This window comes from Lissotriton vulgaris, chromosome 4_1 (genome assembly GCF_964263255.1).
Source record: "Lissotriton vulgaris chromosome 4_1, aLisVul1.2, whole genome shotgun sequence".
In the NCBI taxonomy this organism is placed as follows: Eukaryota; Metazoa; Chordata; class Amphibia; order Caudata; family Salamandridae; genus Lissotriton; species Lissotriton vulgaris.
Genome location: NC_141691.1, coordinates 1,130,996,310 through 1,131,023,739, shown reverse-complemented (window position 1 = coordinate 1,131,023,739; position 27,430 = coordinate 1,130,996,310). Strand labels below are relative to the sequence as shown.

Sequence of the window (27,430 nt, the reverse complement as noted above, 5' to 3'; positions counted from 1 at the left end):
TGTCGATGCCAGTCCGGTAGGTCTGGGTGCCATTTTGGCGCAATATCAAGAAGACTCTGATCAATGCCACATCATCGCCTACGCCAGACGCAGCCTCACCGACACCGAAAAGGCATATTCTCAACCTGAGAAGGAGAGTCTTGCGGTGGTATGGGCCTGCAAGCATTTCCACCTCTTCGCATATGGCAAACATTTCACCATCATCACAGACCACCAAGATCTCATCACCATCTTTGGCAATCCAAAAGCAAAAATGCCCCAGTGCATAGAACGGTGGGGACTATGACCCCAGGACTACGTGTACACGATCATTCACAAACCAGGGAAGGCAGAAAATCCAGCGGACTACATGTCCCGACACCCTCAGACACACACTAGTGGGAAGTACTCGTTAGCAGAGGAGTACATCCATTTCGTCATTGACTCTGCGTATCCGCCTACAATACCCCTGGAAGCAATCCACGAAGCGTCTAGTCAAGATCCCATCTTCCAAGAGGTCATAGCTCGCATACGCAACTGTTCATGGCGACATGTGAAAGACACAGCCCAGATCTCGGCTCAGAACATCCAGGAACTTGTAGCATTCAAGCACATCCAGGAAGAACTGTCTATCAGCGAGGATGGTCTGCTGCTGAGAGGGGGGAGGATAGTAATTCCACAAAGACTACGGCAAGGAGTGATCAACTTGGCTCACGAGGGCCACAGAGGAATAAGCGATACCAAAAAGGCCTTACAGGAACGCGTCTGGTTTCCGTCACTGGATCAGATGGTGGAGGGCACTCTCAAGGATTGCACCTCCTGTCAACTAGTGAGCCGTGAAGAACCACCGGCCCCGCTGCAAATGTCAGTTACCAGATGGGGTCTGGCAACAAATCGCCATTGACTTTTTTGGGCCGTTAAAATCAGGCCAATACATTGTCGTCATAATGGACGAGTATTCTTGATTCCTGATTGCGCACCTAGTGTCATCCACCAAAGCTACAGCGGTAATACCAGTTCTTGAAGAGACCTTTGCGGCATGGGGCATTCCATTGGGAGTCAAATCTGACAATGGGCCACTGTTCAATGGTCACGAGTTTGCTGAATTCGCAAAACACCTCAATTTCAAACACAAGAAAATCACTCCCTTATGGCCCCAAGCCAATGGCAAGGTAGAGCGTTTCATGGGGACTCTTAAGAAAGCGGTCCAGCAAGCAGAACTGGCCCACCGAGATATCCAACATGCTCTAAATGAAGTACTGCGAGCCTATCGCACCACACCTCACAACACCACGAACCAATGTCCAGCCACCCTGATGCTGGGAAGGATTCCCCGCACTCGGCTACCTACACTAGACAATGCGTTACCATCTCGAAACGTGACCATCGATCACGACACTCTGGTTAAAATAGACCATGAGAAGAAACTGAAAATGAAGATTCCCTCCTTTCGTTTGCTGGAGAACACTGGGCATTTCGTCTCTGTCAACGCTGCTCCCTGACCGCTGTGTGCCGCCCCTGCTCGCCGGACCCGCTTCGCGGGTCCCGCTTCGCGGAAACACAGCGGCGGTCACCTGGTAAGGGGCTTGTCTTCACCGGCAGGGCTGCGAGGGTAGAGCGGAGGACTCCAGTGACCAGGAGTCCCCGCGCGCCCATTACCAGCTGGGCTCCTCTCCCTGCCGGCCCCGCCCCCAACGCCGAGGAAACAAGAAAAGGCAGCTGAGCCTTAATACATTGGATTCCCTCCTTTCGTTTGCTGGAGAACACTGGGCATTTCGTCTCTGTCAACGCTGCTCCCTGACCGCTGTGTGCCGCCCCTGCTCGCCGGACCCGCTTCGCGGGTCCCGCTTCGCGGAAACACAGCGGCGGTCACCTGGTAAGGGGCTTGTCTTCACCGGCAGGGCTGCGAGGGTAGAGCGGAGGACTCCAGTGACCAGGAGTCCCCGCGCGCCCATTACCAGCTGGGCTCCTCTCCCTGCCGGCCCCGCCCCCAACGCCGAGGAAACAAGAAAAGGCAGCTGAGCCTTAATACATTGGATTCCCTCCTTTCGTTTGCTGGAGAACACTGGGCATTTCGTCTCTGTCAACGCTGCTCCCTGACCGCTGTGTGCCGCCCCTGCTCGCCGGACCCGCTTCGCGGGTCCCGCTTCGCGGAAACACAGCGGCGGTCACCTGGTAAGGGGCTTGTCTTCACCGGCAGGGCTGCGAGGGTAGAGCGGAGGACTCCAGTGACCAGGAGTCCCCGCGCGCCCATTACCAGCTGGGCTCCTCTCCCTGCCGGCCCCGCCCCCAACGCCGAGGAAACAAGAAAAGGCAGCTGAGCCTTAATACATTGGATTCCCTCCTTTCGTTTGCTGGAGAACACTGGGCATTTCGTCTCTGTCAACGCTGCTCCCTGACCGCTGTGTGCCGCCCCTGCTCGCCGGACCCGCTTCGCGGGTCCCGCTTCGCGGAAACACAGCGGCGGTCACCTGGTAAGGGGCTTGTCTTCACCGGCAGGGCTGCGAGGGTAGAGCGGAGGACTCCAGTGACCAGGAGTCCCCGCGCGCCCATTACCAGCTGGGCTCCTCTCCCTGCCGGCCCCGCCCCCAACGCCGAGGAAACAAGAAAAGGCAGCTGAGCCTTAATACATTGGATTCCCTCCTTTCGTTTGCTGGAGAACACTGGGCATTTCGTCTCTGTCAACGCTGCTCCCTGACCGCTGTGTGCCGCCCCTGCTCGCCGGACCCGCTTCGCGGGTCCCGCTTCGCGGAAACACAGCGGCGGTCACCTGGTAAGGGGCTTGTCTTCACCGGCAGGGCTGCGAGGGTAGAGCGGAGGACTCCAGTGACCAGGAGTCCCCGCGCGCCCATTACCAGCTGGGCTCCTCTCCCTGCCGGCCCCGCCCCCAACGCCGAGGAAACAAGAAAAGGCAGCTGAGCCTTAATACATTGGATTCCCTCCTTTCGTTTGCTGGAGAACACTGGGCATTTCGTCTCTGTCAACGCTGCTCCCTGACCGCTGTGTGCCGCCCCTGCTCGCCGGACCCGCTTCGCGGGTCCCGCTTCGCGGAAACACAGCGGCGGTCACCTGGTAAGGGGCTTGTCTTCACCGGCAGGGCTGCGAGGGTAGAGCGGAGGACTCCAGTGACCAGGAGTCCCCGCGCGCCCATTACCAGCTGGGCTCCTCTCCCTGCCGGCCCCGCCCCCAACGCCGGATCTAGCTTTCCTATAAAGCTAAGGTAACAACCCCGCGGCGCGGGAGCGCGCGGGAGGGCGCCGGGAGAAGCCCGGGACAAGGGCGGGACCGTTTGAGGCCGTTCGAGGCCTGAGAGGTCTGGACTGGGCTACCCCTCTTGGTTAATTTTGTTTGTTAGTTTTCATTGGTAGACAAACTACTTATCGAGGGGAAATAGACCTATCCCCGTCACAGCGCAATAGAATTATGGATCCTAGGGTAACGCGTAGCAAATCTTCGAAACGGGGGTCACTAGTCAGCGGTCCCATGGATGATTTTATAACCCGCACTAATATAGCTATAGACGAGGAAATATCCAAGCTTCAGACCCGGGTCTCGCTAGAATTAGACGCCGCAAGAAGAGTGTCTCAAGTAATTGCACTCTCAAAAAAATCCTCCCTTGGCCACATAGCCGCCTCTGTTACTCCTGAGCGTCCAGCCCGCCTTAATTGTATAGTCGCCCAGGTCGACATCCACCATTCACCGACCCCGGCCATTCCCACGCTTGCAGTAGGTAGCAGGGTTGGGGATGCTACATCAACACCTCCTAGCATCCCCATCCCTGCTCCCATCGTACCCCTCTCGAATTCGACTCACAACATCCCCAGTGGTAAACAACCCAAGAGGAAACGCAATTCCCGCTCAGCTTATTCCCGTAAGAAAGCGAAAATTGCGGTTCCAAAAAATCTGCCCACGAATAATACCATAGCTTTTAATACGGGAGCTGAATCTACCATTAATACCCAGTCTTGCAGTGAGGGACAGGGAAAAAATCCATCTAATTCCATTCTGAATATTACAACAGATGAGGCCCTCGAAGTAGATGGGCTAACCAAGAATAATAAAGAATTTATAGAGGTGGTTTGGGACACTCTTAAAAAACTCTTGTCTCCTTTGGACCTAAGACTTTCAAGGATTGAAAATAATTTGCTAGAAATGGAGAAGAGCATCATTGCGCTAGCCACCCTTGGGTTGAAAAGTCTGGAAAATCAGGGCGTTATTGCAGCTGACCCAACCCCGCAACCTGCCACACCACAATCCAACCCAGCTTCCTCTTCAGCTTCACTAACAATAAAACCGGTTCCTAAACCAAGGTCAGTTACGGTGGAGCAAGCTCGTGTTAAACCAAAGCCTCCTCCACGAGGCTCCACCCGTAACGCGCAACATCCCAAACATGAAACAGTAACTAGACCGGTCCCTAGTGAAACTCAGGTCCTCCCAGCCAAAGAAAACTTCAGGGGTGGCTACATTGACCTTCCTCCAGAGGCAAACGACTATGTCGCTGTCTTGACGGGTGTCCCTACGTTAAGTAATGGTCAATTTGAAAACCACTGGTCGCTCAAAAATAAAATAATGCATTGGTTGAACGTTAATAGACCAATCCCCAATGGTAGAAAAAGTAGGGTATTGATGGTTCGCAGAACCCCTTGGGTAGGGCCAACGCTAAAATCTAGCCCGGGGGACTGCATAGTAGTGACTTTTGAAGATCCCCACACGGCGCACCATATTTGTAGTCGGCCCAACAATGATGACTCTCTAGTGAAAGCCAAGCCACTATCCTTTTTCTATCCTCCTCGATCGAGTTGTAACCAGGGGGATAATTGGACATTGGTTCAGCACCATCAATGGACGAATAATCCTAGGGGCCATAGGGAGAACCTGTTACATTGGAATGGCCTTTCCACTTATAATAGATTCGGTGGTTTAGAGGAGGTGGATTGACTCCCTGTGCAAGCAGTTGAGCAAACACGAAGGGTATCCCTAACTTTGCATGGGCATCATTCTACCGATTGCCCAGCTCCAGAATCTGCGCTAAGCCAAGCAGGACGATTCAACAACGTAAGGGCTGATGGGGTGGAAACGTCATTGGACACAACAGTTATTTGCAAAAGGGAAGAGCGGCCAAATTCGCCTTGTGTGACCTTTCCTGTACTTACCACTCTTGAACAATCGGATATCACTTGCCTTGCCCCTTATGTGTTTTCCAATCTCCCCCAAATTGAGCCACTTGCGACGCCTTTAAAAACAGTGGATGCGATTATCCCCTAATGCCTGTGCCTACTGACCCCATCAGAGTCTTCCCACCATCTGATGCAGTCCTAAAAGTCTTATCCTGGAACGTGGCTGGTCTTGGCCGCAATTTTGACATCCCTGAATGGAACAACTTTTTGGAACCCTTTCACATCTGTCTTCTGCAGGAAACCTGGTGCTTGGAGCCAAGACACCGAGTGGGATTTGCCACCTTCTTTATCCCCGCAGTCCAAGAACAAGGGTCCAAAGGTCGCCCGTCAGGTGGACTCATCATCTGGATCAGTGTTGCTTTGGGCTACAGGGTAAAAGATAGAAACACTCAATCTCCGGATCTCCAGTGGCTCACGGTAACACATAAAGGGGGAAGAAATATGGAAATCTTTAACATCTACTTGAGGGGTGCCAAAGGCGGTGCATCCCATTTACCATCTACAGGTTTAAACTACAATCTGGCCGCTTGCGATGCAGATTCCCTTATAATGCTTGCAGGGGATTTCAACTGCTGTTTTGAGCCTTTAGCCAGAGAAGACATCTTGGACACTTTTGAGGAGGACAATAGGAGAGGCATTCCGATCTTGAACCTTGACCCGATACCTAAATGGTCGCAAAATGCAATAGAGATCAATGCCTTGTGCATGGAGCACAATTTGCGACCGACTAATGGCCGATCTAAATCTGACCTTATGGGTGCCCACACTTACAATAGACAAGACCACACGTCTAGGATTGATTACATTATGCTCAATTATAACTTCTGGCAATACCACCTAGATATGGAGGTTGTAGTGTCGGTCGATAGCGACCACAACCCCTTATCGCTATCTATTGCACCCCCTTGGCAGGCTGGAAGGCAAGGCTTAACTAACCACAAATGGAAATCCTCTCATGAAGTGGTCCCCACAAACTGTAGCAGGCGATTAAAATGGGCAAAAGTTTCAGCTGACGAGACAAGGATGGCCCAAGCCGGGACAATTCTGGAAGAGGTGGAGCCCCGGATAAGCCCTTTTAATCAAAATGATATCAAGGTCCTACCCCTTTTCACGGAGACTGTATTGGCGCTGAGTGACCTATTTATTGTTCCCCAAACCACTAGAAGAGGCCCCCCAAAATCTTTGCCCAAGCAGTCGGAGAAGTGGTACACACAAAAATGTCGTGAGGCCAAGAAGGAACTTGTTGAGTCACTAAAGACCAAAGACGCGGCTGCTATTAGGGTTGCCAGAAAATTTTATAAAAAAATCATAAATGAGGCTAAACGGACTTATGATCTTAACTTTTGGGGAGATCTAGTAGAGGCCAGTACCAGGAAGGATGCAAAGAGGTTTTGGGACCTACTAAGATCTAGGGAAAAGCCCATTGACCATAAACTAACTTGTAACATCACAGGGGGAGCATGGTTTGACCATTTTTCGCAATTGTATTCCATTCCTCTAGGTACATCCCAGGCAGCTTGCCCACTTATGGGCTTTACTACTAACCTCCCGTGCTACGATGGCCTATTTACTAACCTAGAAGTAGAAAGAGCAATTCAATCCATTGTCCCGAATAAAGCAGCAGGTCCAGACGGCATCCCAGGAGACCTAATTAGGAACTATCCATCTCCCTGGAGTAGATTAATTTCCTCACTTTTGAATGAAGTATTGTTGGGTGGAGTCTTTCCCGATTCATGGAGGGGCGCTGAGGTCGTACCTATTTTTAAAAAAGGCTCTAGGGATGACCCAGCAAACTACCGCCCAATCAGTTTACTAGATTCTTCTCAAAAAGTAGCAGGAAAGGTGGTATTGGGCAGGATTATCGAGTGGGTAGACAACAACCATATCCTATCAGATCTCCAAGCAGGTTTCAGAACGGGTACGGGTACAATCGAGCAGACGTTCCGTTTCCTAATGATCTATTGGAAAGTGGTGGTGCTGGGAGGGGGCAGTCTGTATTTAGTCTTCATTGACTTGCGGACTGCCTTCGACCTGGTACCACGCACGCTTCTATGGAACGTCCTCGATGGGTTAGGCCTCCCCCCCTATCTGCTTTCACTGCTTGTAAAACTTCATGATAGGAATTTCGCCCAAATTAGATGGGGTGCCCAGGGAGAGAAAACATCTCGTATCCCCGTGGACAGAGGCGTCCGCCAGGGGTGTGTCCTTGCCCCCACTCTGTTCTCTCTCTATATTAACGGAGTGGTGGAGCATCTTTTACAACAGCCATCTGATGCACCCACCCTGGCTGGAAGGAAGATCCCAACGCTTCTGTTCGCGGACGATACCCTCCTAATTTCAAAATCACCAATGGGCATCCAATTGCTGCTTTCCAGTTTCCAAACCTTCTGCAATGAAAGGGGCCTGGCAATAAACATAGGTAAAACTAAGTTTTTAGTTCTTAATCCCCCAAAAAAATCTGTCTACCCCCCGGTCTTGGATTCTGTCCCACTTGATCGCGTGAAAGAATTTGATTATTTGGGCATACGCATTAGTGATACCATGAGCTGGAAGGCACACCATCAAAAAATCTTCCTTACTCACAAAAGGGTGGCAGGTGCACTGCTTAAGGAGCAGCGAGCGTCCCCATCAAAACCTATAGGGGCCCCCCTAGACATCTACAGGGCAAGGGTTGTAAGCACGGCACTTTACGGTGCCGAGCTGTGGGGCACCCAAAAAGTTGATACTCTGGCCCATCTTGAGAACAACTTTCATAAAGACCTAATGGGGTTGCCCCACAGCACGCCAACAATCCCATTGCTGATAGATGCAGGTACCCGGGCAATCTGCGACCAAGCGAAACTACGTCCACTCCTGTTATGGTCCAGAATTTGGAATGTGCAGGAATTAAGTAGTTACGCAGACGCCTTAAATGACATTCTGTCAATACCGGGTTCTCATAAGATCATTTGGCTCAGGGAAGTTAAAAAATTGTTATACAATTTGGGCCTAGGCGAGGCTTGGACCAACAAATCTGCACCCTCGAAACAACATCTAAAGAAGGTTTATTGGGCATGGGTAGACAGTGAGAGGGCCCGTAGCACAAATCACTGTAAATCTGTGGCCCTGTTTCTGTCAGTCAAGGAGTTGCCCCTAAGGGAACTCTATCTAGACGCCATTCAGAACCCAAGGGACAGAGCATTATACATCAAGTTCAGGTTGGGGGTACTTCCATTATGTGAGTTTACGTCAACTTGGAAACCGCCCGCTCAAACTGTACCCTATTGCCCCTTTTGCGATCTAAGGGTAGAATCTGTGTCCCATATGTTGTTTGAATGTAGCGTCTATGCAGCCCCAAGACGTAGGTGGTTGAAGCCTATTTGTATGAACCTGGGAACTCGCTCCCATTTGGAAGCCATGCGTATTTTACGTACAGATCCTAGACCCTTCTTTTCAACTTGTATGGCAAAATTTTTGGGTTGGGCATGGTGCCTAAGAACTGCAAGGAAAATGTTAATTCAGTGAACGATCCTACTCACCCAATAGGTTGTTGTATATGAAATGCTTTTTATGTGTGATATTTGTTGTCAAAAATGTGTTTTAAAGATGTGTAAATGCTTTTATGATATGTTTTTATCGAATAAAGCTATTACTACTTAGAAAATGAAGACCTACGCTGACCAACGCAGACATGCGAAACACGCAGACATCCAAGAAGGAGACTGGGTGATGGTTAGGCGTGACCGAAGAACGAAAGCAGACAGTCACTATCTCGCTCACCCGTTGAGAGTTTATAGCCGGAAAGGGACCATCATTACAGCAGAGGCTGATCACAAGCGGATAGCCCGAAATATCTCACACTTCAAGAAATGCAATTCCAGCGGTCACGATGAGATCCGAAGACGCGATTCATCGACCGACTCAGTGAGCCGAAATGAGGACAGTGACCGAGAGCATCTCAGTCGAGCAAGACATGAAGAACCTACGAGCCCCCGAAGCAGAACTCCAGAGCAGCTCGGTCGCCCTCGACGACATGTCAAGCGACCAACGCGTCTGATTGAAGAAATCTGAGAGACAGTAAGACTTTTGTACAAAGGGGGGAGGTGTCATATTGTTATGCCTGACCACAGTTAGGGACAGGGCAGGCAGCACAGGAAGGGCCGGGGACCCAGACAGGATAGGGAAAGTTAGTCTCACTGATAGGAGCAACACGGAGGAATAAAGACCTGTTGAATAATGCTCCTGGCTCCTGTGGTTAATTAGGGGAAGGCGACAAGGTGCATGATAGATCCATTTATGCACTCTTCTGCTTTCCCGCAAAGACGGCACTTAGTTGATTCCAATAATCGCTTCCATAGTAAGCAGTATGGTTTGAGTGTCTCTAATAGCACAGACTTTCATGAAGAAGAAGAATGCAAAGTCCTTTTCTGATAGTGAAGAGTGTGTTTTGGGTTTGAGTATTGGAAAGAGTAAATATTGATTATAACCGCAAATTATTTTGGGTGAGGAGAGAATATGGTGATCAGCTTGTGGACATAAATTGATGTGGTGCTGCTCAAGGTATCGAACAGATTTCCAACAGGCAGTTTATAGGCTTCAAGTTTTGTGGTAGGCTTATTCCCACGCCTTTTGTGGAGAAGTGTTCAGGCCTTGATTTCCATTGCTTGGATAATAGGTGAAATCCACAGTTGTAAACGTGAGCATACTGGAGTAAAGATTTGCAGATGGTAATTAGAATTAAAGGCATGTTTCTAGGCGACACTAAATTAGCATTATATGGTTGTGGCTTGTAAAGGTGCATGGTAATTTTGCAACTGATTTGGGAAAGATGAAAGGGATCAGAAGGTGTTAATATGAGGGAAAACATGGAAAGTGCACTGATTAGTATTTGCAAGATGACCTGGTGATAGGGAGAGAGGTCAATTATAGGTGTACAGAGAGAGGTAGTGTTTTGGATAGCAGTATTAGAGCAAGTATCTTTGGTGAGAGGTGGTGAGGAGTGAATGTTAACTAAGTAGTAATCAGAGAGAAGTCGTGAAAATGGTGCCAAGAAGCTGATTGTTGATATTTAGTTTGAAGTCTCCAGGAAGGATGAATAAGTTATAGGTGCAATTTAATCAGCGTATTGAGTTCATTAAAGAAGGGAAACTCTTTGTTTATGGGATCATTAAGTAATGACTCTCCTACCTTAATGGGATTCCTTAAACCTTTGATTATTGGTTGGGCTGCAGTTATTTTGTACAAAGTCACCAACAAGGTGGAGGCCTCAGCATTTCATTTGGCAATAATTCTGGGTATTTTCCACAGTAAAATACTGAGAGTAATAAATAAATCAATGCAACAATGGGAATAATTTGGAGAATGCTGAATTAATCAAAGGGCAAGCACAGATAAAACCCACCCAACATACGACCCTAAAATAGGTTAACAAAGATTTTCAAGTAGCTGACCGAAGTATGAGAAAATAATGAAATGATACAAGAAACTGATACAGGACTGGTACTTCCCCAGCCTTAAACTAATGTGGCAGCCTTTTTGGCTATCTGATGTTAATTTTGCAGTCCAGCTTGAGGCTTTCACTGACATTTGTTGAGTGAGACCCCTGCACATAGTTTTTAGTATTTTATTTTTGTACTGTATTTTGTCCAGTTGGTTTGCTGTTGTGACACCTTTGCTGTAGCCACATGGAGATTTAGTGCCAATATGGTAGTTGCCCAAGTATGCCACTCTTATGAGAAAAAGGGGGTTCGCTCTAATACTCTACCCGCATCTGGGTGAAGAAAAACTGAAAAATAGAAAAAATGATGCAGCGGAATGGATCTGGGAATCTCTTATTGTGGAAAGACACTTAAATTATTCCTTCGCCTGGAATATATATCTAAATGATTTCTTTATATATTCAAAAAACACCACAACAAGACCTTAGTATAGTTCCACAATTGGCTTCATATGAGGTCAGCTGATTTAAAATGTACAATGTCAAGTGACAGAGGAAAGATCAACTTTCTAGACGTTTGGATTCAATGCACCAGTGGTATACTAGAAGTCAGTTTGTATACCAAACAAACAGATAGAAATACCCTGTTACACTTTTCCAGCAGAAATCCTAGAAGCCTGAAAGAAAATTTGCCATACAGGCAATTTCTTAGAATTAGGAGAAATTGTATGAACAAAAATTATTATTTTGCAAGTACTTGAATTCTACAGAACACATTGTTAAGTAGAGGGCACCCACGTAAACTGGTTAAGACTGCCATAAAAAGAGCATGGTACACCCCCAGATAGGAGGTATTAACACCAAAACAAAGATCTGTAGTCACACCACTTACTTGTGTCCTGATTTACAATCCAAAGGCCTATAAAATGAAAAAGATCATTTTAAATAATTGGCGAATGATAAGCCATTTAGGGCTTCCGAAACCCCTGTTTGCATTCTGCAAAGGAAAAAAACCTCAGTCAACAATTGGTGAGAGCTGCCAACCCAACTAAAAAAAAGAATAAAAAAAGATCTAAGAGGAATGTTAGGTTTACCACCGGTGGTCGGGCACTTTAGATGCCAATTTTGTGCCGCATGTCAGTTGACAGTGGATACTAAGCAGGTCACAATAAATGGACAAAACCATATACAAAAAAACCTTCTCCAATTGCAACACAAAAAATGTGATTTACTGTTTGAACTGTCCTTGCAATATGTTCTGCATAGGGCAGGCAAGGCAACCGGCAAAGAACCAAATCCTGCAACACAGATCCAAGACTAAATGTAAGATCCAAGGAGCTCCTCTGATCAAACATTTTCAAAACTATGGCCACGCTGAAAATGAAATACAATGGTCAGTGTTGATCGTATTTCAAAAGGTGAACAGCCATGACAATGCCGGGATTACCCCACACTGCCATTACAACGCAGGAATTACCACGACTTTCGCTGGAGGGCGCTCTTGGACAGGGAATAGTTTAATTTTCTATCCAACTCCTTTCCTACTGTCAACTTGGGCTGGAGTTGGAATAGAAAATTAAACTATTCCACTTTCTAGCGCCCTCCAGTGAAAGTCGTTGTAAGGACTTTCGTGGTAATTCCTGCGCTGTAATGGCACGCGTGGTAATACCACGCATTGTCATGACATACAACCCTGCCACCACAGGCCTAAATGACCGAGACAAAATGTGGGCTCTTTTACAATAAACATGTTAACTTTAGTCTTTGAATAGGTGTAAGTCATCAGGTTATATTGTCTCACACATTGTTATGAACTAGTGAAGTTAGAAATTGTATATTGTGCATGATACATCTCACTATTTCTATATGTGTATATGATGGCGTTTGTTTGATTTATGAGACTAGTGAGTGTATGCAAAGGTTTGCAGATACATCCCCTGCATGAGGCACTCCTTAGATGTTCATCGAAATGACTCCAAAGTTTAACGATGCAGTGTAGATTTATTCATCAATTGTAAAACATTGGCTTGATATTTCAAACGATATTGTCATCATATCATCGTGTTACATTGACGGTACAGCATATACGCGTGCTCCAATGCATTTCGGGCTACTCGCCCTTTGTCAAGGAGAACTAAAAAAAGAAGAAATAAGCCCATGTCAGGGAAAGAAAGAATATATGCGTGGACGCTGATGGCCAGTAATGTTATTAAAAGTGCCGATCAATAAGACGATAAGGATGTGTTCCGAGGTAAAAAAATAGATAAGTTGTGGTTGGAGAGTTAAAATGTGGCATGCGGGGTCAAAAGATAAAGACATGTGCACGGGTGGTAAATCAGACAAGCACTAATAACTAGTCGTGCCGTATGGGAGGCTGGTGGACTAACTGGAATGGGGTGATAGCGTGGTGTCGAGACCGGTAAACAGGTTAAGGAATCGCGGTTCCCGAATGGGAAGCTGCATGCATTAGCTAGACTTACTTCATGGCTGAAAGCCGTGTAGATCTCCGGTGTGACGGTCCGAGTGACTATAAAACTCAAACCACCACCTACCGTGTTGTGCACCTCCCAATCTCCCCTTTGTTTGTTTGATATACCAATGTTATCTGGTTTCATTTTCAACAATGCCTGTGTATTATGATTGAAAAAATAATCAGAATGTGAGGTGCAGCAAATAGCAAAGAGACACAGAGTGACGGGTATATTGGTGAACACCAACTTTGTCAATTTTCTTTTCTTTTTCTATTTTGGTTTTGCCTCTGTATTTATTTCCTTCGCATTTCCTTTTATTTGTGTATGTGGGTTTGATAAATACCAAGTAAGAAACCCCCTTTATCAAAGTTACAGCGATACATGAGCTCGTAGCTGTCTTTCTTTGTTTTCCATGTATCAAATGGATTTAAACGCAATGACGAACCACTTTATGTCACATAATTCATATTGCGAGAGCAGTTCTGCCGTAGATGACACTTTAATGCTTGTTGACCGAAGTTATGTTTATGGTAAGCGGAAAGCGCCTTATTCGATTGTCCATCTAAGAACAGGCTCTAGGATTTTTGTAGTTTAAGCACTAGGGGTATTCATTGCCCTTGTCTTTATTATCCTTTTGAACAGACGTAGATTCCGGGAAATTCGACCGTAGAGAGTGTCCCGATACCTCCGTGATACGTGAGGCTCCCTTCTGGGAACATGAACGGCACGTTGACTATCTAGCGCAAAAGTATGTATGCACCGTAAGATGTTGAATATTGAACCTATTGTGGTCTTACAAATAATTTCCCGTGTGGTGTTGTGTATTGGTATCATCATTTTTGTTTAATAGAACTATTCCTCCTTGGACCATTGTTAGTTTGCCATTGCCATTGGTTATTTTTGGGCCACTAAGCAAGCTGGAATATGTAAAGGTTAGTGAGAATACCTGGTGACGTGGACACGTGTTCTTTCTACTAACATTTCGCAACTGCATAGATCAGTGGAATGGAGGAGTGCACGTGCAAGATATTTACCCTAGGTTGTACTCCCACTGACTATTTTTATTGTTTTATCATTATTGTTTTTCTATTATTCTTTTTTTCACTTTTTATTAACTTTCCTTGTACTGTTTATTTAATTCTTGGACGAGACACGTGCTCTTGCTTGGTTAGTTGTCATTGCCGGAAAATGGTAAAGGTTGAGATAACCATTTGGTATGACCTACCATCCTTCTCGACCGTGTCAGCGCAGCCGGCATTAGGGGAACAGCACTTTCCTGGCTGGCGTCCTTCCTTCAAGAAAGGTCACAATCCGTCCATCTTTCAGGATTCTCCTCCCCCCCTCCGTCCAGTCGTGTGTGGGGTGCCTCAAGGCTCTTCCCTTTCTCCCCTCCTTTTCAATCTCTATATCTATCCCCTTATTCTTTCTCTCCGCGAGCAGGGGGTCTCCGTGTATAACTACGCGGATGACCTCTAGCTCGTCTTTGACCTTTCCACCTCCTCGGATTCCTCCCCTTTTCTCAGCTCCACTCTAGTATTTATCTCGGAATGGATGAGCTCTAACCATCTTAAGCTCAATTCGGATAAGACAGAGTTTGTCCTCACGGGTGGTCCTTCCAATCCTTGGTCCCCGATTCACTGGCCCCTTTCTTTTGGTTCTCCCCCCTCACCGGTTTCCTCCGTCCGTACCCTGGGCATCAAGGTCAGCAATGATCTCACTATGCATGTCCAGGTCAGTTCTGTCATTTCTTCTTGTTTTTTATCCCTCCGTCTTATCCGGAAAGTATCCCGGTATTTCTCCACGGATGCCCTCAAATCCATAGTCATGGCCCTTATCACCTCCCGCCTTGATTATGGGAACGGCCTCTATGTGGGCATACCAGTCGTCGAAAGGCGACGACTACAGGCCATTCAAAATCAGGCAGCCCGTCTCATCTTTCACCTCCCTAAATCCTCCCACATCACGCCCGTACTCAAGTCCCTACACTGGCTCCCTGTGCATTTTAGATCTCTTTGTAAATTGGCCTGCCTAACTTTTCGGGCTCTCACCCATTCTGCCCCCCTCTATATTGGCACTTTGATTGTTCCCTACACCCCGGTCCGCACTCTCCGCTCTTCATCTCTCTCCTTACTCCAAGTCCCCCGTTTCCGCAAATCCAGAACCGGGGGCACCCGATTCTCGGTTCTTGCCCCCCAGCTCTGGAACAGTCTCCCTCTTCCTATTCGCTCCATTCCTACTTACTCTTCTTTTCGCAAAGCCCTGAAAACCTTTCTTTTTGCTCAGGCCTTCCCTGACTAGCCCCGTCGGATCATTTGCAGAGCTAGGCATCAGATTTTCAGCGCCAGGAAGCCGCTTGGCCACAGTGCGCTTTAGCAAGTCCCTTTTTACATTACATTACATTACATTACCTAAGACTATGTTTCCTTATTTGGTGATCGTAGAGTTTTTACGTTTTTACCACTATCCTTTTTTGTTCACCCTTTTTGTAGTCACACTTTGCTTACTGCTGCACCAAGATAGCGCTCTGTTATTTAAGTTGATATACTAACCATGCTATCCCTCTTTTCCCTGTGTAAATATTCTGTCTTTCTTTATAAATATATATGTCTATGTGTATATTTGTAAATACAAGGAATACATTTTGTTTATTGTAGGTTTCCTTTTGCCTCAGTCCTGATGAGGCTCTAACTAATTGTGCTGAAACGCGTCGACACCACAATCTGGAGAAGCCCCAAAAAACTAGAATTAAGTGCAGAAAGGAATAGTTGAGCACAGCCTAATGATTGAAGAGGGTTTATGAATTTTCCCTTTTGTGGTGCTTATATAGATGGGCTTCCACAATGAGATTCCCATATGCATTCCTCTGCTTTTTTTTTTTTTAATTTTCAAGCATGCCACTCGACAGACTTCTTTGTCAATCATTTAGTCTGCCGCTGAAAATGTCTGTAATGTTTGGAAATTCTGTGTCTTGCAAAAGCTCTACACCATACAATCGATTTCACATCTTATATTTATTCATTCTTTTTATTGTATGCGTTTTTATGGTTTGTTTTTATGAACCGAATAAAGCTTGAAAGCGAACGTGGCATGTGATGGTATTTTTGGAATTTGATAGCAGTTTTGATGAATATTCTAGTTTTGGGGGGGCAAGTGACAGTGCTTCTGTGTCACAATACAGCATTTTTGTGATGTGATAGCACTTATTGAGTACTGAATGGCCATCTGTGCCCATGAAATCTTAGTAAGGCTATCTATTGGCTTGGAGTAAAAATGATGTGTTTGCACATCCATGTATTTGCGAGGTTGGTTGTCACTGAAACAATGCCCTGTTGGCACCAGGGAATCTCAAATAGATGTTCTTATAGCTGACCAGGAGTTCTTCCCCAGTTTAGACTGATGTGACAGGCCTTTTTGGACATAAGATGATATATTGGAGTAACACTGCAATTGTATCCTGGTCCCTGTATTAAACCCATGCTCCATTGCATCACAATCCTCCTGAACTTGTGCCTTTATTCTGGCCCACCACAACCAGATAGCCGCAAGTGGCACTTCATGCTTTTTGGTGCTGTTTTTCATCTAAAACTTTGAAAACTAATATATCCGATGTACCTGATTGGATTTTTGTAGTTTTGTTGTGATTTTATTTTTTTTAAATGTACTGTATTTTCTAAATTGGTTTGGGATTTTATTGGTGTCGTGTTTTCACATTTAAAACTGTTTGAGTGCTGCAAAAATAATTTACACGTTGCCTAAATTAAGCCGGACTGCTTTTGTGCCAAACTACCAGAGGATTATTCACAGGATTATTTAGTGACTTTTGCGGTTCACCTTGAGAAGGCTTGTGCTTATTATTTTAGTGGGGTTTCCACCCCCTCAACTCATAAACCAGTTTCTTACAAATAGTGTTTGAATGCCCCAAAAGACTCATGACCAAGTTTCACCAACTATAACTTCAGAAATAATAAAAATTGGCACGACATGCACCTTATAGTCAATGAACTAGGCCTTTCCCATTTCCCGCTTGCTAGCTATTGGGCAAACTGTGAGCACGTTTTCAGATTCTGATTTATAGGCGCAGGATCTATGGAAACATGAACCTGCAGATTGGGTGTGCAAATGTGGATAATCCTCCAGTATGACGTTTTTTACTCAGTTTTTTACGTAGATGGGCAAGTATGCTGAGGAAATGTCTGTGAAAACTGCGGTGAACACCAACGATCTCGTTGGCTTGTGGATAGGCACAAACAGTTGGATTGCTGTTTTCCATCCCGTAAACACAGGCAGGATTACACCAGTAAAAATCGGAAAGAAGTGTCTTTCTTGTGTGATAAAGTAAATGGTCGACTCCCATATATAATGGGTGTGCAGCAGAGGCTTTTTATGCACTGGGAAAATGCTTTTCCACTGAAAAAATAGAAAAGTAAAGAAATAAAAACGTTTCCCTATTACCACCATGCATACTTGGTGGGAAGAGCAGCCTAATTCACAAATGCATGCATGACTGACAGGGAGTACTCCTGGAAATGCAAGATTTGCAAAGATTTCTATGCATACTGCGATTTTATTCTTTGAATCACGAACAATATATCAAATTTGCAATTCATTGAGAGAAGCATATAATTCATAGATGCATTTATGTTTTTGGCGAAGCAAGCCCATAAGTCTGATTTATTAAACAAAATATTTATATGAATTGCAAAACCTTGATTATACCGGATGCTATTGCACTTTACACTTTTATATTCAGCAAAAGGGTATGTGCTGAAAAAATCATTTCTTTTTTCAGAAGGAGTTGGTTTTAGAAAATATTGGGGTGGACCAGATAGGACACCAAGGTCTTCCACAGCTAATTGTGTAAGATTTATTGTTCCACCCGAGTCCCCAAACGCCTTATAAAATACTGCAGCTGGGTGGAATTTTATGAACAGACCTTGTGATATATTTGCACATTACCTTTACCAACATAGAGGTTCATTATTTCATTCAAAGTTGTGCACGATGTTGCCATATCCATGTTCCAACGTCTGATAAACAAAAAGAATCCTTCCTTAATTGCATGCCCTCATTCTGAGTGGCCTCTAAATTCCGATGGGGCTGAAAATGATGATATCCGCAGGAACACCCCAGATATGATTATTTTTCACACAAAGATTTCGGTTGCTGAAAGCAGTCCAGAATGTCTTTGTGAAGTTACATTGAAAAATGATGAATTACTGAAGAAATCAGAACTGGGCTTATTGTTTTTTGCTAATGCCTCATTTCTTAGTGAACCTTTAGGGTCCAGGTAATAATGGGATAGCTTTCCCCCACCCCTGGAGTTACCTGTGCCCCCAACAGCCCATTGTCTGGGCCACTCATAATGAGGGGCCATAGTACTATGACAAGCAGGCATTGATCTAGATGAAACAGGGTTTATAATGATTAAGAAAGTTAATTTCGTACATATTTCATTCATCATTCAGTATGAGTCACACACTCCACAACCCGCATTCATTGTCTGAGACTGTCACACCTTCTCAGCCCACTAAATTGCTTTACTACAAACAAAAAGAGACAGACCTTACATTAGTGTCCGGGAGGCTTGACGTCTTATTAAGATTAACGAGAGGTTTCTCTTCTTTCGGAACCTATGAGAGAAAGAGATTTGATTTGTAAAAGAAAAACAGACATCCTTTAAAATACAACATAAATATCGAGTTACCGAGGCAGATATGAGCAAGATCTATGTTGTCTTCTGGCCTTATCTGAGTTTGGTTTGCTCTGCAGTTGAGGGAATTTGGCCAGGATCAGCTGCATCATCGGATACATATGTGCCGATTCGTTCAGGTTGGAAAGTGCGTTTTTCTTCCAGCTAATTCCCTGCTATGCAAGCAGCAGTTGTACTTATGCCGAAGAGGTAAATTCCCCATTGTACAGTTACCACGTATGACAGCTGCAATTCAAGTATGTGAAGCCAAAGTAGCTGCGTCGCTGTGCAGCAATCTACGTTTGAAGACGTGGTACTTGTGCGGCACAGAATACAAAGCACAGTATGTATGCATGCGGCATGAAATAAACAAAGGAAACAGGAAAAACATGCAATAAAGTAACAGACGATTTTCCTGATGAAGATCACAGAATCCGATAGCAGGGATGTATGACGTTACAACGCAGGCTATTACAACGCCTGCCTTTACAACACAGTTTTTACATCGCATACCTTTACAACGCATAGCGCTTAGAGATGCTGGATAGTGAAAAGTTTAATTTGCTATTCCAACTCCAGTCCACGTGGACACTAGGGAAGGTGTTGGATAGAAAATTAAACGTATTCCCTATCCTAGAGCGCCCCCCAGCGCAATGCATTGTAATGGTTTGCGTTGTAATGACCGCGTTTTAATGGTAGTGCGTTGTAAAAGTTTTGTTGTAAAGGCTGTTTACCCATAGCAGCGTTTTTATTACTGTTAAAATAAAGCATTTCATAATAGGGCACCCTGCTTAAACAAGGTGCACTGCTAGGGTTTAGGTATAGATGAATTGCAGGCCCGTCCATCTTGGCCAAGGTCCTTGGAATGCGATTAAACACCTCAATGCCCCTATATTGTAGGTCCTCCTCATTAGGAACACGCCTGGCGAAGGGGTGGACACTGCCTTAGGGTACAATCTGGAAGAACAGGCTATGTATCATTGTCAACAGAACAACAGAAGAACTGCCACATTTGACGTGGAGGTACGTTTCACGCGACAGCAATCATGCTTTACTGAAGCAAAAATCTCATCAGAGATCCCCAAAATATTCTGGTTTCTACATAGACGATGTTAACGACCTTATATGGGGCATTTTCTAATTCCAAAATTAACACAGGAATGTATAGTAAGTGCCTCAGGCGTTTCCTACTGTAATTAATAAGCAATAGTGTGTGGCCCATAGTTTTATTTCAGCCCAATTATGGCCTTAACACAGCTGATGGCCAGCCCACAGTGGGTACAAAAGATCGCAGGCCACCAGCTTTGTTACTGCCCTTACAGGCAGGCCTGATTGTTGGATGGAGGACTCCTGAAGATAGAGCCCTCTTTCATATGCAATGTGGATACAAATGCAAGTGAAAGAGGGGCAGAACAGCTTTTCCTGGACTGCTGGTATTAAATAAAACAGCCCCCATTTCGGTAAAAGCCAACCCAGGGTCCCTGTCCCCTTCTCTCTTAACCACTTCCATGCTAATGACAAGGTCAACTCGTCATGGGTTTTACCTGCCCTGTGCTTATGACGAGTTGACCTTGTCATGAACATTGGGAAAACTCATAGTCCAGCACCGGGGGGGTTCAGCTTCAGCATGATGCTGGCTGACGTCAGTCTCAGTCAATGAGGGACGCAGGCGGGGAACTGGCAGCTATGGCCATATTACCTTCATTTCGAGGCCAGGCCTTACCTGGACACTGGAGCTGTGTTTGAATTACTGGACCTAGCTGCTTACTGTAGCTTTTCTACTATAGTAACAAGCAGGGTTCTGTGCCCAGACACAACTTACCGCTACCCTGCTCCGTCCGTAGGCTCCAGCCTTGGAGATCACATCTGCTTCAGCTGGATATCTCTTCAATAAGGAAGAGGATGCAGTGCAAGTGACTGTGTGTGTATGTGGGTGGTTTTGTGTATGGAATCTGAGGGCCAGTAGGTGTTGTTGGAGGGCTGACTAATGATCCCTGAGCACTGTCTGATTTTGGGGTGAGTGTGTCAAAGGTTTTGGTCATTGATTCTTCAGGGCGGGCTGTTGTATCAGAGGGATGGCTATGGAACTCTGAGGGCCTGCTAACAGTTTGTGAGGGTCCGCCAATGGTATGAGAAGGCTAAATAAGGGGCTGTGGGGGAGAGGCGTTTGTTTAGAATCAGATGGTCTGGCTGCTGTGGGTGTCAAGGGCTTTCTAAAGGGGTCTAATGGCTCACTGAGTGTCTCTAAGCTGCAGATGGAGTGGCAACATGGTGACTAAGCTGTACTACGTTAACACATAAAGGAGAACTTATTAAAGTGCTGTTCTTTAAAATTAAATTGGGTTCACAGAGCAAGAAATATGGTTGAAGAATGCAGAATGCCGTTGTTTTTCTTCCCTGAGTGCTAGCCTTAAGAGCAGACAAAAGGGTTGGGATGCTAATTTCTTACGTGCTAAACAACAAAAGAGTGTCAAGCTAAATGTATATGTAAGCACAGGAACAGAGAAGAAATCAACCTGAATAATTCACACTGGAAATCATTAGGGATTTTTTTAGGGATTGTTTAACGCATATTGACCTGGGGGACTGGGAGTGTCCCTGTGTTTCCGTCTCTCTCTAATTGTTACTACTAATGCTAATTTCTTAGACAATAAGCCCTGCAGAAGCCATGCAGAAAGAACAATCAAGAGAGAGACTTACCAAAGAGAGCCTCACTCTGCATACTGCAGTCTCCCCTAAAGGCAATAGAGGCAAATGTGTCTATGATGTAATGGGACCGATGGCACTCCCATTGAGTTCCCATCAAAGTGAGGACGACACAGCTCCCTAGACCTTACCCTGTGTGCTCCTGCACACTCTCAGGCAGCAGCTGCATCAAGGATCTTGCCTTACTTTACTGGTGGCGTTCTTTATTTTTTCCTCCACCTCCAATGACTTTGTGTAGTCAGAAGGTGCATCGGATCCTCTCAATGTATAGGGAGCAGAAATATTGAACAGCGTCTCTTTATCTCTTACATGGGCAGAGTTCAGCTTACTGAAATACCTAGAAGGGTTGTTTGCTAATCTGGTGGACTTTTGATTCCTTCATTTATCTTCTGGTTATCCCTCTAGGTAGAGTAATCAAAGTGTCTCCCCTTTTGTACCTCAGCCAGCAACTCTGTGACACGAAGACAAGAACGTCAGTAAGAGAGTGTGCACATGCCAATTTTGATACTGCGGCTGACCTTGGCTTATCAGCGCATTTTGTGTAATGGACGGACTTCTCTCTTACTGACGTTCTTGTGTTTGTTCAGTCCAGACTTTGAATACAACACTTTCCTGCAGATTGCTTTGTGAACTTCAATCTTAACAGTTCACGTGAGATGTGTCACTTCTGCCAATTATATATTTTTTGTTTGTTAGACCTCGGGCGCCGAGGATCAAGATCAGAACTATCTATTTGCTTTGCATATACAAAGTTTATACTGATTAATGATCAGAGCCTTGAAAAAGTCGTCTAGTACAACGAAACACGTGTCGGCTGTTGTGTGAATTACCATGTACAAGAAACAGGACAATTCATTAAAGTGAATACAACCATCAGTATTGTGTAATAACTTCACAACGCTTGGAGTCTATTTTACTAATATGTACCCGTCTATTCGACTGGCTGTTTGCATATACATTTTGTGATGCTCTGGACACTCGAAAGGATATATTCTTGGTATTTTGGATATTTATTTTCTCATATACTTTAGACTAGTGGGTTGACATAGTGTTATCTGTTCCATTGAGCACACTTTTACTGTGTATATGTTTTTACCTATGAACTGAAGACTGTGTATGTGCCAGCATCTCTTATATGCTATTGTCACCTTAGCAATGTTTGATTCATTCCTGAATACTAATTATAAGATTTTCACAAGAATCCTGGCAGAGTGTTTTAGTAAAATAGCCAGCGTTTTGATACAGAAGGATCAGAAAAGGTTTATTAAAAGAAGTTGCCTACATGAGTTATCAAACAGGCTTATATGGGCCATCGATTTTGCAACTACCCATTCAACCCCCTTAGCAGTAATAACTAGCTTTTTGATAGGGTAAAGTGGTCTTACCTGTCTACTCTTTTGAAATGATATGAGCTGAGGGATAAATACTGCAGAGTAATCCAATTTATATATTGGGATCCCTCAGCAAGAGTATTAGTGAACTGGAATGTATCCTCATCTTTTAAAATACTTTGAGCTACAAGACAGGGTTGCCCCCTATCCCTTCTCTTGTTTAGTCTCTACATAGAACACCTAGCACATACACTGAGATAGACAGCTAAAATTCCTCCTTTCTCTCATGAGGGCTGGGTAAAGAAGGTTGCAATATCTGCAGGCGATCTTATGGTTTTCTCTTCGGATCTCGCAGTAACCTTGCCGGCCATCTTACAGATAGCTTCGGGTTTGGCAAAGTGTCCAGCTATCCAGTACATGAAGGGATAACAGAGGCCATGGTATGGAACCAGAGAAAGGATAACCCACTAGTCAAGACGAAGATTAGATAATTGGGTGTAAACATTATGCATGGTATTAATTAAACTCCAGAAATAAACCTGTGTGAAATATTAAGAGAAAGTGTACAGTTATAAAGGGATGTGTACACCTACCCCTAACAATTCGTGGTCGGGTCAATCTGGTCAAGATGGTGATACTGCCAAAAATCACTTTCCTATTCAATGCGATTCCCCTGCATTTTGAGAAATCTTTGATTGATAAATTAAGCAGGTAATAAACGCCTTTATTTGGGCATATAAGGGGATCAGGATTTTATGGAAAAAGCTAGGGAGAAGATGGGAGAAAAGGGGGTGCTATCCCTACCAGATATTAAATATTATGCCTGGGCCTTTCAACTGACTAACTCCAGAATGCTTTTTAATACACCGAATGGTTCAGAATTAGGGAATATGTTTATGGCAATGATAAAAAAGTAATATGGGTGTAGACAGGTTCCTTTTCAAATTTGGAGATCCAAATTCTTAAAAAAAAAATCCAACTTAAAGTACTACAAGCACTGGAAAGGATGCAGCAGACTATTAGACGATGATAGAAATGTAACTATTATTCCCATTCAGCCCCTATTTGGGAATCTCCAGGCATCCCGGAATGTCTTAAAGACAAGTTAGCGCTACCAATAAGGAATGCAGGTGTGCGTTGCTGGGGAGATTTTACTCAAGACATTAACTTTATACCATGGCCAAACACCACGGAACACAAAAAATTTGATGCATAGAACTGCCCACATTCCATATGTTAGAAAAAATGGGGGAGTCAGGTCCTGGGACGTGTGGTCGGCTGGACCATAAGATATACTTAGAAAAAACTAGATGCCAACTACACAATTACTTTAAATCCTCTATTTTGAGGAGAAAAACCAAGTGAAACTCCTGGGTTTATCTGGGTATAGTGCTATTACCCTTTTTCATTTATTATTTTCAATTTTTTCTGTTTCATGTATGAAAAGGACACTTCTTCGTATTTTTTGTTCACACATAAAAACAATTATTTACAACACAAAACATTTTCGAAACATACATACACCAAGTTGTATATACACAATTATTTGCTTTAATATATACACAAAAAAACATTCATTATCTTGCAAAGACAAGAGTTACGATATGGACTCAAAGTTAGAATAGACAATTAATGAAAGACAATAATTAATAAACAACAACTTAATGTGATTAGCTATTCATTTCACCAAAATAGACCATAAATTGATTCTTTTAGTCTATTAGCAAACTACTGTCTACTCTCTTTTACGCCAACGCGTTTCCAATCCGGTATGTCCACTCAACGGATTCTCATCAGGGCTCTGCCTTTATAGAATGTATCTAAAAGTGTATAAAACAAAACTTATTTTAGCTTCTTTATCTTTAGTTACTTTGCTTCCAACTATGCAGTGTCAATGCCACTCATATTACCTGTTTACCAGCAGTCGCCGGTCCGCAGCTAGAGTATTGTTCTTGACTGAATTCCTTTCACTCTGTATCTATAAGTGAATAAGGACATTGTGACCTTTTCTGTTTGGCCTGGCAGAATAACATGGAGCACATATCTTGATTGACATACCTTGAGGGATCGAGTCTTTGTCCCTTCAATGTCGTCAATTTTATTTTCGGGTATTGTAGGTTGGTTACAGCCTGCAATTAATGAAGCATTCATTTTAGACCATTGTGTACAAAAAGTCGAAAGAGAGAGCGCTCCCTGCTCTAGAAGGCATACCTGTTGGATGTCACTTCCTGCTTCGGCTGTGTGTGTTCTATTTTCTTTTAGCGGCAAGCACTTGTCTTTCGCATTTCGGTTTCGGGTTGTGAGTCGTCAGTCGTCTCCCTACAAGAATTTTGAATTGGTTTTTACTAACCTATCATACAAAACTGTATAGGGCAGCACTCGATTATTACATCGTTGAACTTACTTAATATTGCGGCAACCCGGTGACTGGCTCTCAGTCTCTGGATGCGGCAGCCATCATGGAACGGTGTTTTAAGGCTTTCGTGTGGGCAATATTTTCGGCGGCCATCTTATAGTGGGTTTGTCTGCGGGAGGGTGTAATGCTCAATGCGCAAAGAAGGTGAATTTCCGTTTAAGTTAGAGGACCTATTTACATTATTTGCATCAGCGTTTTTCACCACTTATGCGTTGATATTGCCTCATTTACAAAATTAGATACTGGAGACATTATTGTGAATGTAGTGTTGTCCTGTATCTACAGTCTGGATATTTCAGATAATGAATTGAGGCCAGTTAGTGCACTATTGAATTTGAGTATCAAGTATGCCTCCTTTTGTAGCAGAATTTTATCAGGGTCCCTGGGTCTGGATTGTTGCAATACATACAGAACTGACCATTTGAGGTCATTTTCAGTATGTTTATTTTCAATAAAGTGTTCCACCATGGGGCGGTTAACACCTTATTCTTCAGTCTTGATTTATGTTGAGTTATGCGCATATTTACTTGCTGTGTTGTCTTACCTATGTAGATTTTTGCGCATGGACAAATAATTACATACACTACATTGCGTGTCTTACAGTTTGAAAAACTCAAATGTTTCCACTTTGTGCTTCCACGTTGAAATTCCTTCCCTTCTACAGTCGTGCCACATGCCGCACAGGAACCACACTTGTGATGTCCCTCAATGGGTTTTAGTCCCCATTGCGACAATAAGTCGCTCTTGGGTTTTGGTAATGCAATGTCTGCCCGTAATATTTGTTGTCCAATACTTTTATTTTTCCGGTACGCAAAAAGCGGACGTGGGAAAGGACAATCCAGATTCTCTAGTAGGTGCCAGTTTCTTAACACAACCTGTCTCAGTTTATTAGTGTCAGGCCCAAATGTAGTAACACAGACCAATCGGTCCAGTTCTATTTTAGGTTTAGTCTGTAACAAGCATTCGCGAGGCGTGCAGCGCGCCCGCTTGAATGAGTTTTTCAACAATGCTTTCTATGTAGAGAAGAGACTAGCCTTCCATCTATGCATGTAATTTCCACATCAAGGAACGCCATTCTGGTGTCACTGTGCTCAATCGAGAATTTAATGTCTTGATATTTGGAATTGAGCCAGTTGTGGAACTCCATGACATCCAGAGATGGCTATACTGTACATGGCTGAGTATGAGAAAAAAATCATTGAAAATGATAATCCCTACTGTAGTCATATAAAACAGTGGTTACGGTATATCGACGACGTGTGGCTCCTGTGGCAGGGGAGCCACATGAAATTGATGGAGTTCCACAACTGGCTCAATTCCAAACATCAAGACATTAAATTCTCGATTGAGCACGGTGACACCGGAATGACGTTCCTTGATGTGGAAATTACATGCATAGATAGAAGGCTAGTCTCTTCTCTGCATAGAAATCAGACTGATAAGAACACAATGCTACACCATCAAAATGCCCACCCCAGGAATCTGAAGGCCAATTTACCTTATGGCCAATTGCTCCGCATCAGGAGAAACTGCACTGAGCTGTCTGAATATGAAAGGCATGCTGACACATTCTGTAACGAATTAGAAAACAGAGGATGCCCTAAAAAATTGTTGAAAAACCTATTCAAGCGGGCGCGCTGCACGCCTCGCAAATGCTTGTTACAAACTAAACCTAAAATAGAACTGGACCGATTGGTCTGTGTTACTACATTTGGGCCTGACACTAATAAACTGAGACAGGTTGTGTTAAGAAACTGGCACCTACTAGAGAATCTGGATTGTCCTTTCCCACGTCCGCTTTTTGCGTACCGGAAAAATAAAAGTATTGGACAACAAATAGTACGGGCAGACATTGCATTACCAAAACCCAAGAGTGACTTATTGTCGCAATGGGGACTAAAACCCATTGAGGGACACCACAAGTGTGGTTCCTGTGCGGCATGTGGGACGACTGTAGAAGGGAAGGAATTTCAACATGGAAGCACAAAGTGGAAACATTTGAGTTTTTCAAACTGTAAGACACGCAATGTAGTGTATGTAATTATTTGTCCATGCGCAAAAATCTACATAGGTAAGACAACACAGCAAGTAAATATGCGCATAACTCAACATAAATCAAGACTGAAGAATAAGGTGTTAACCGCCCCTATGGTGGAACACTTTATTGAAAATAAACATACTGAAAATGACCTCAAATGGTCAGTTCTGTATGTATTGCAACAATCCAGACCCATGGACCCTGATA

General features: G+C 44.4%; 1 protein-coding gene across 1 annotated transcript in view; it reads right to left on the bottom strand.

Annotated features, from left to right (window-relative positions):
- The window catches only part of LOC147722977 (band 4.1-like protein 4B), a 747,062-nt gene that overhangs the window by 582,029 nt on the left and 137,603 nt on the right, over positions 1-27,430 (bottom strand). Inside the window, exon 2 of the mRNA XM_086965373.1 lies at positions 18,606-18,673. Within this exon, the coding sequence (XP_086821499.1) occupies positions 18,606-18,673 (68 nt within the window). The remainder of the gene's footprint in view (positions 1-18,605; positions 18,674-27,430) is intronic.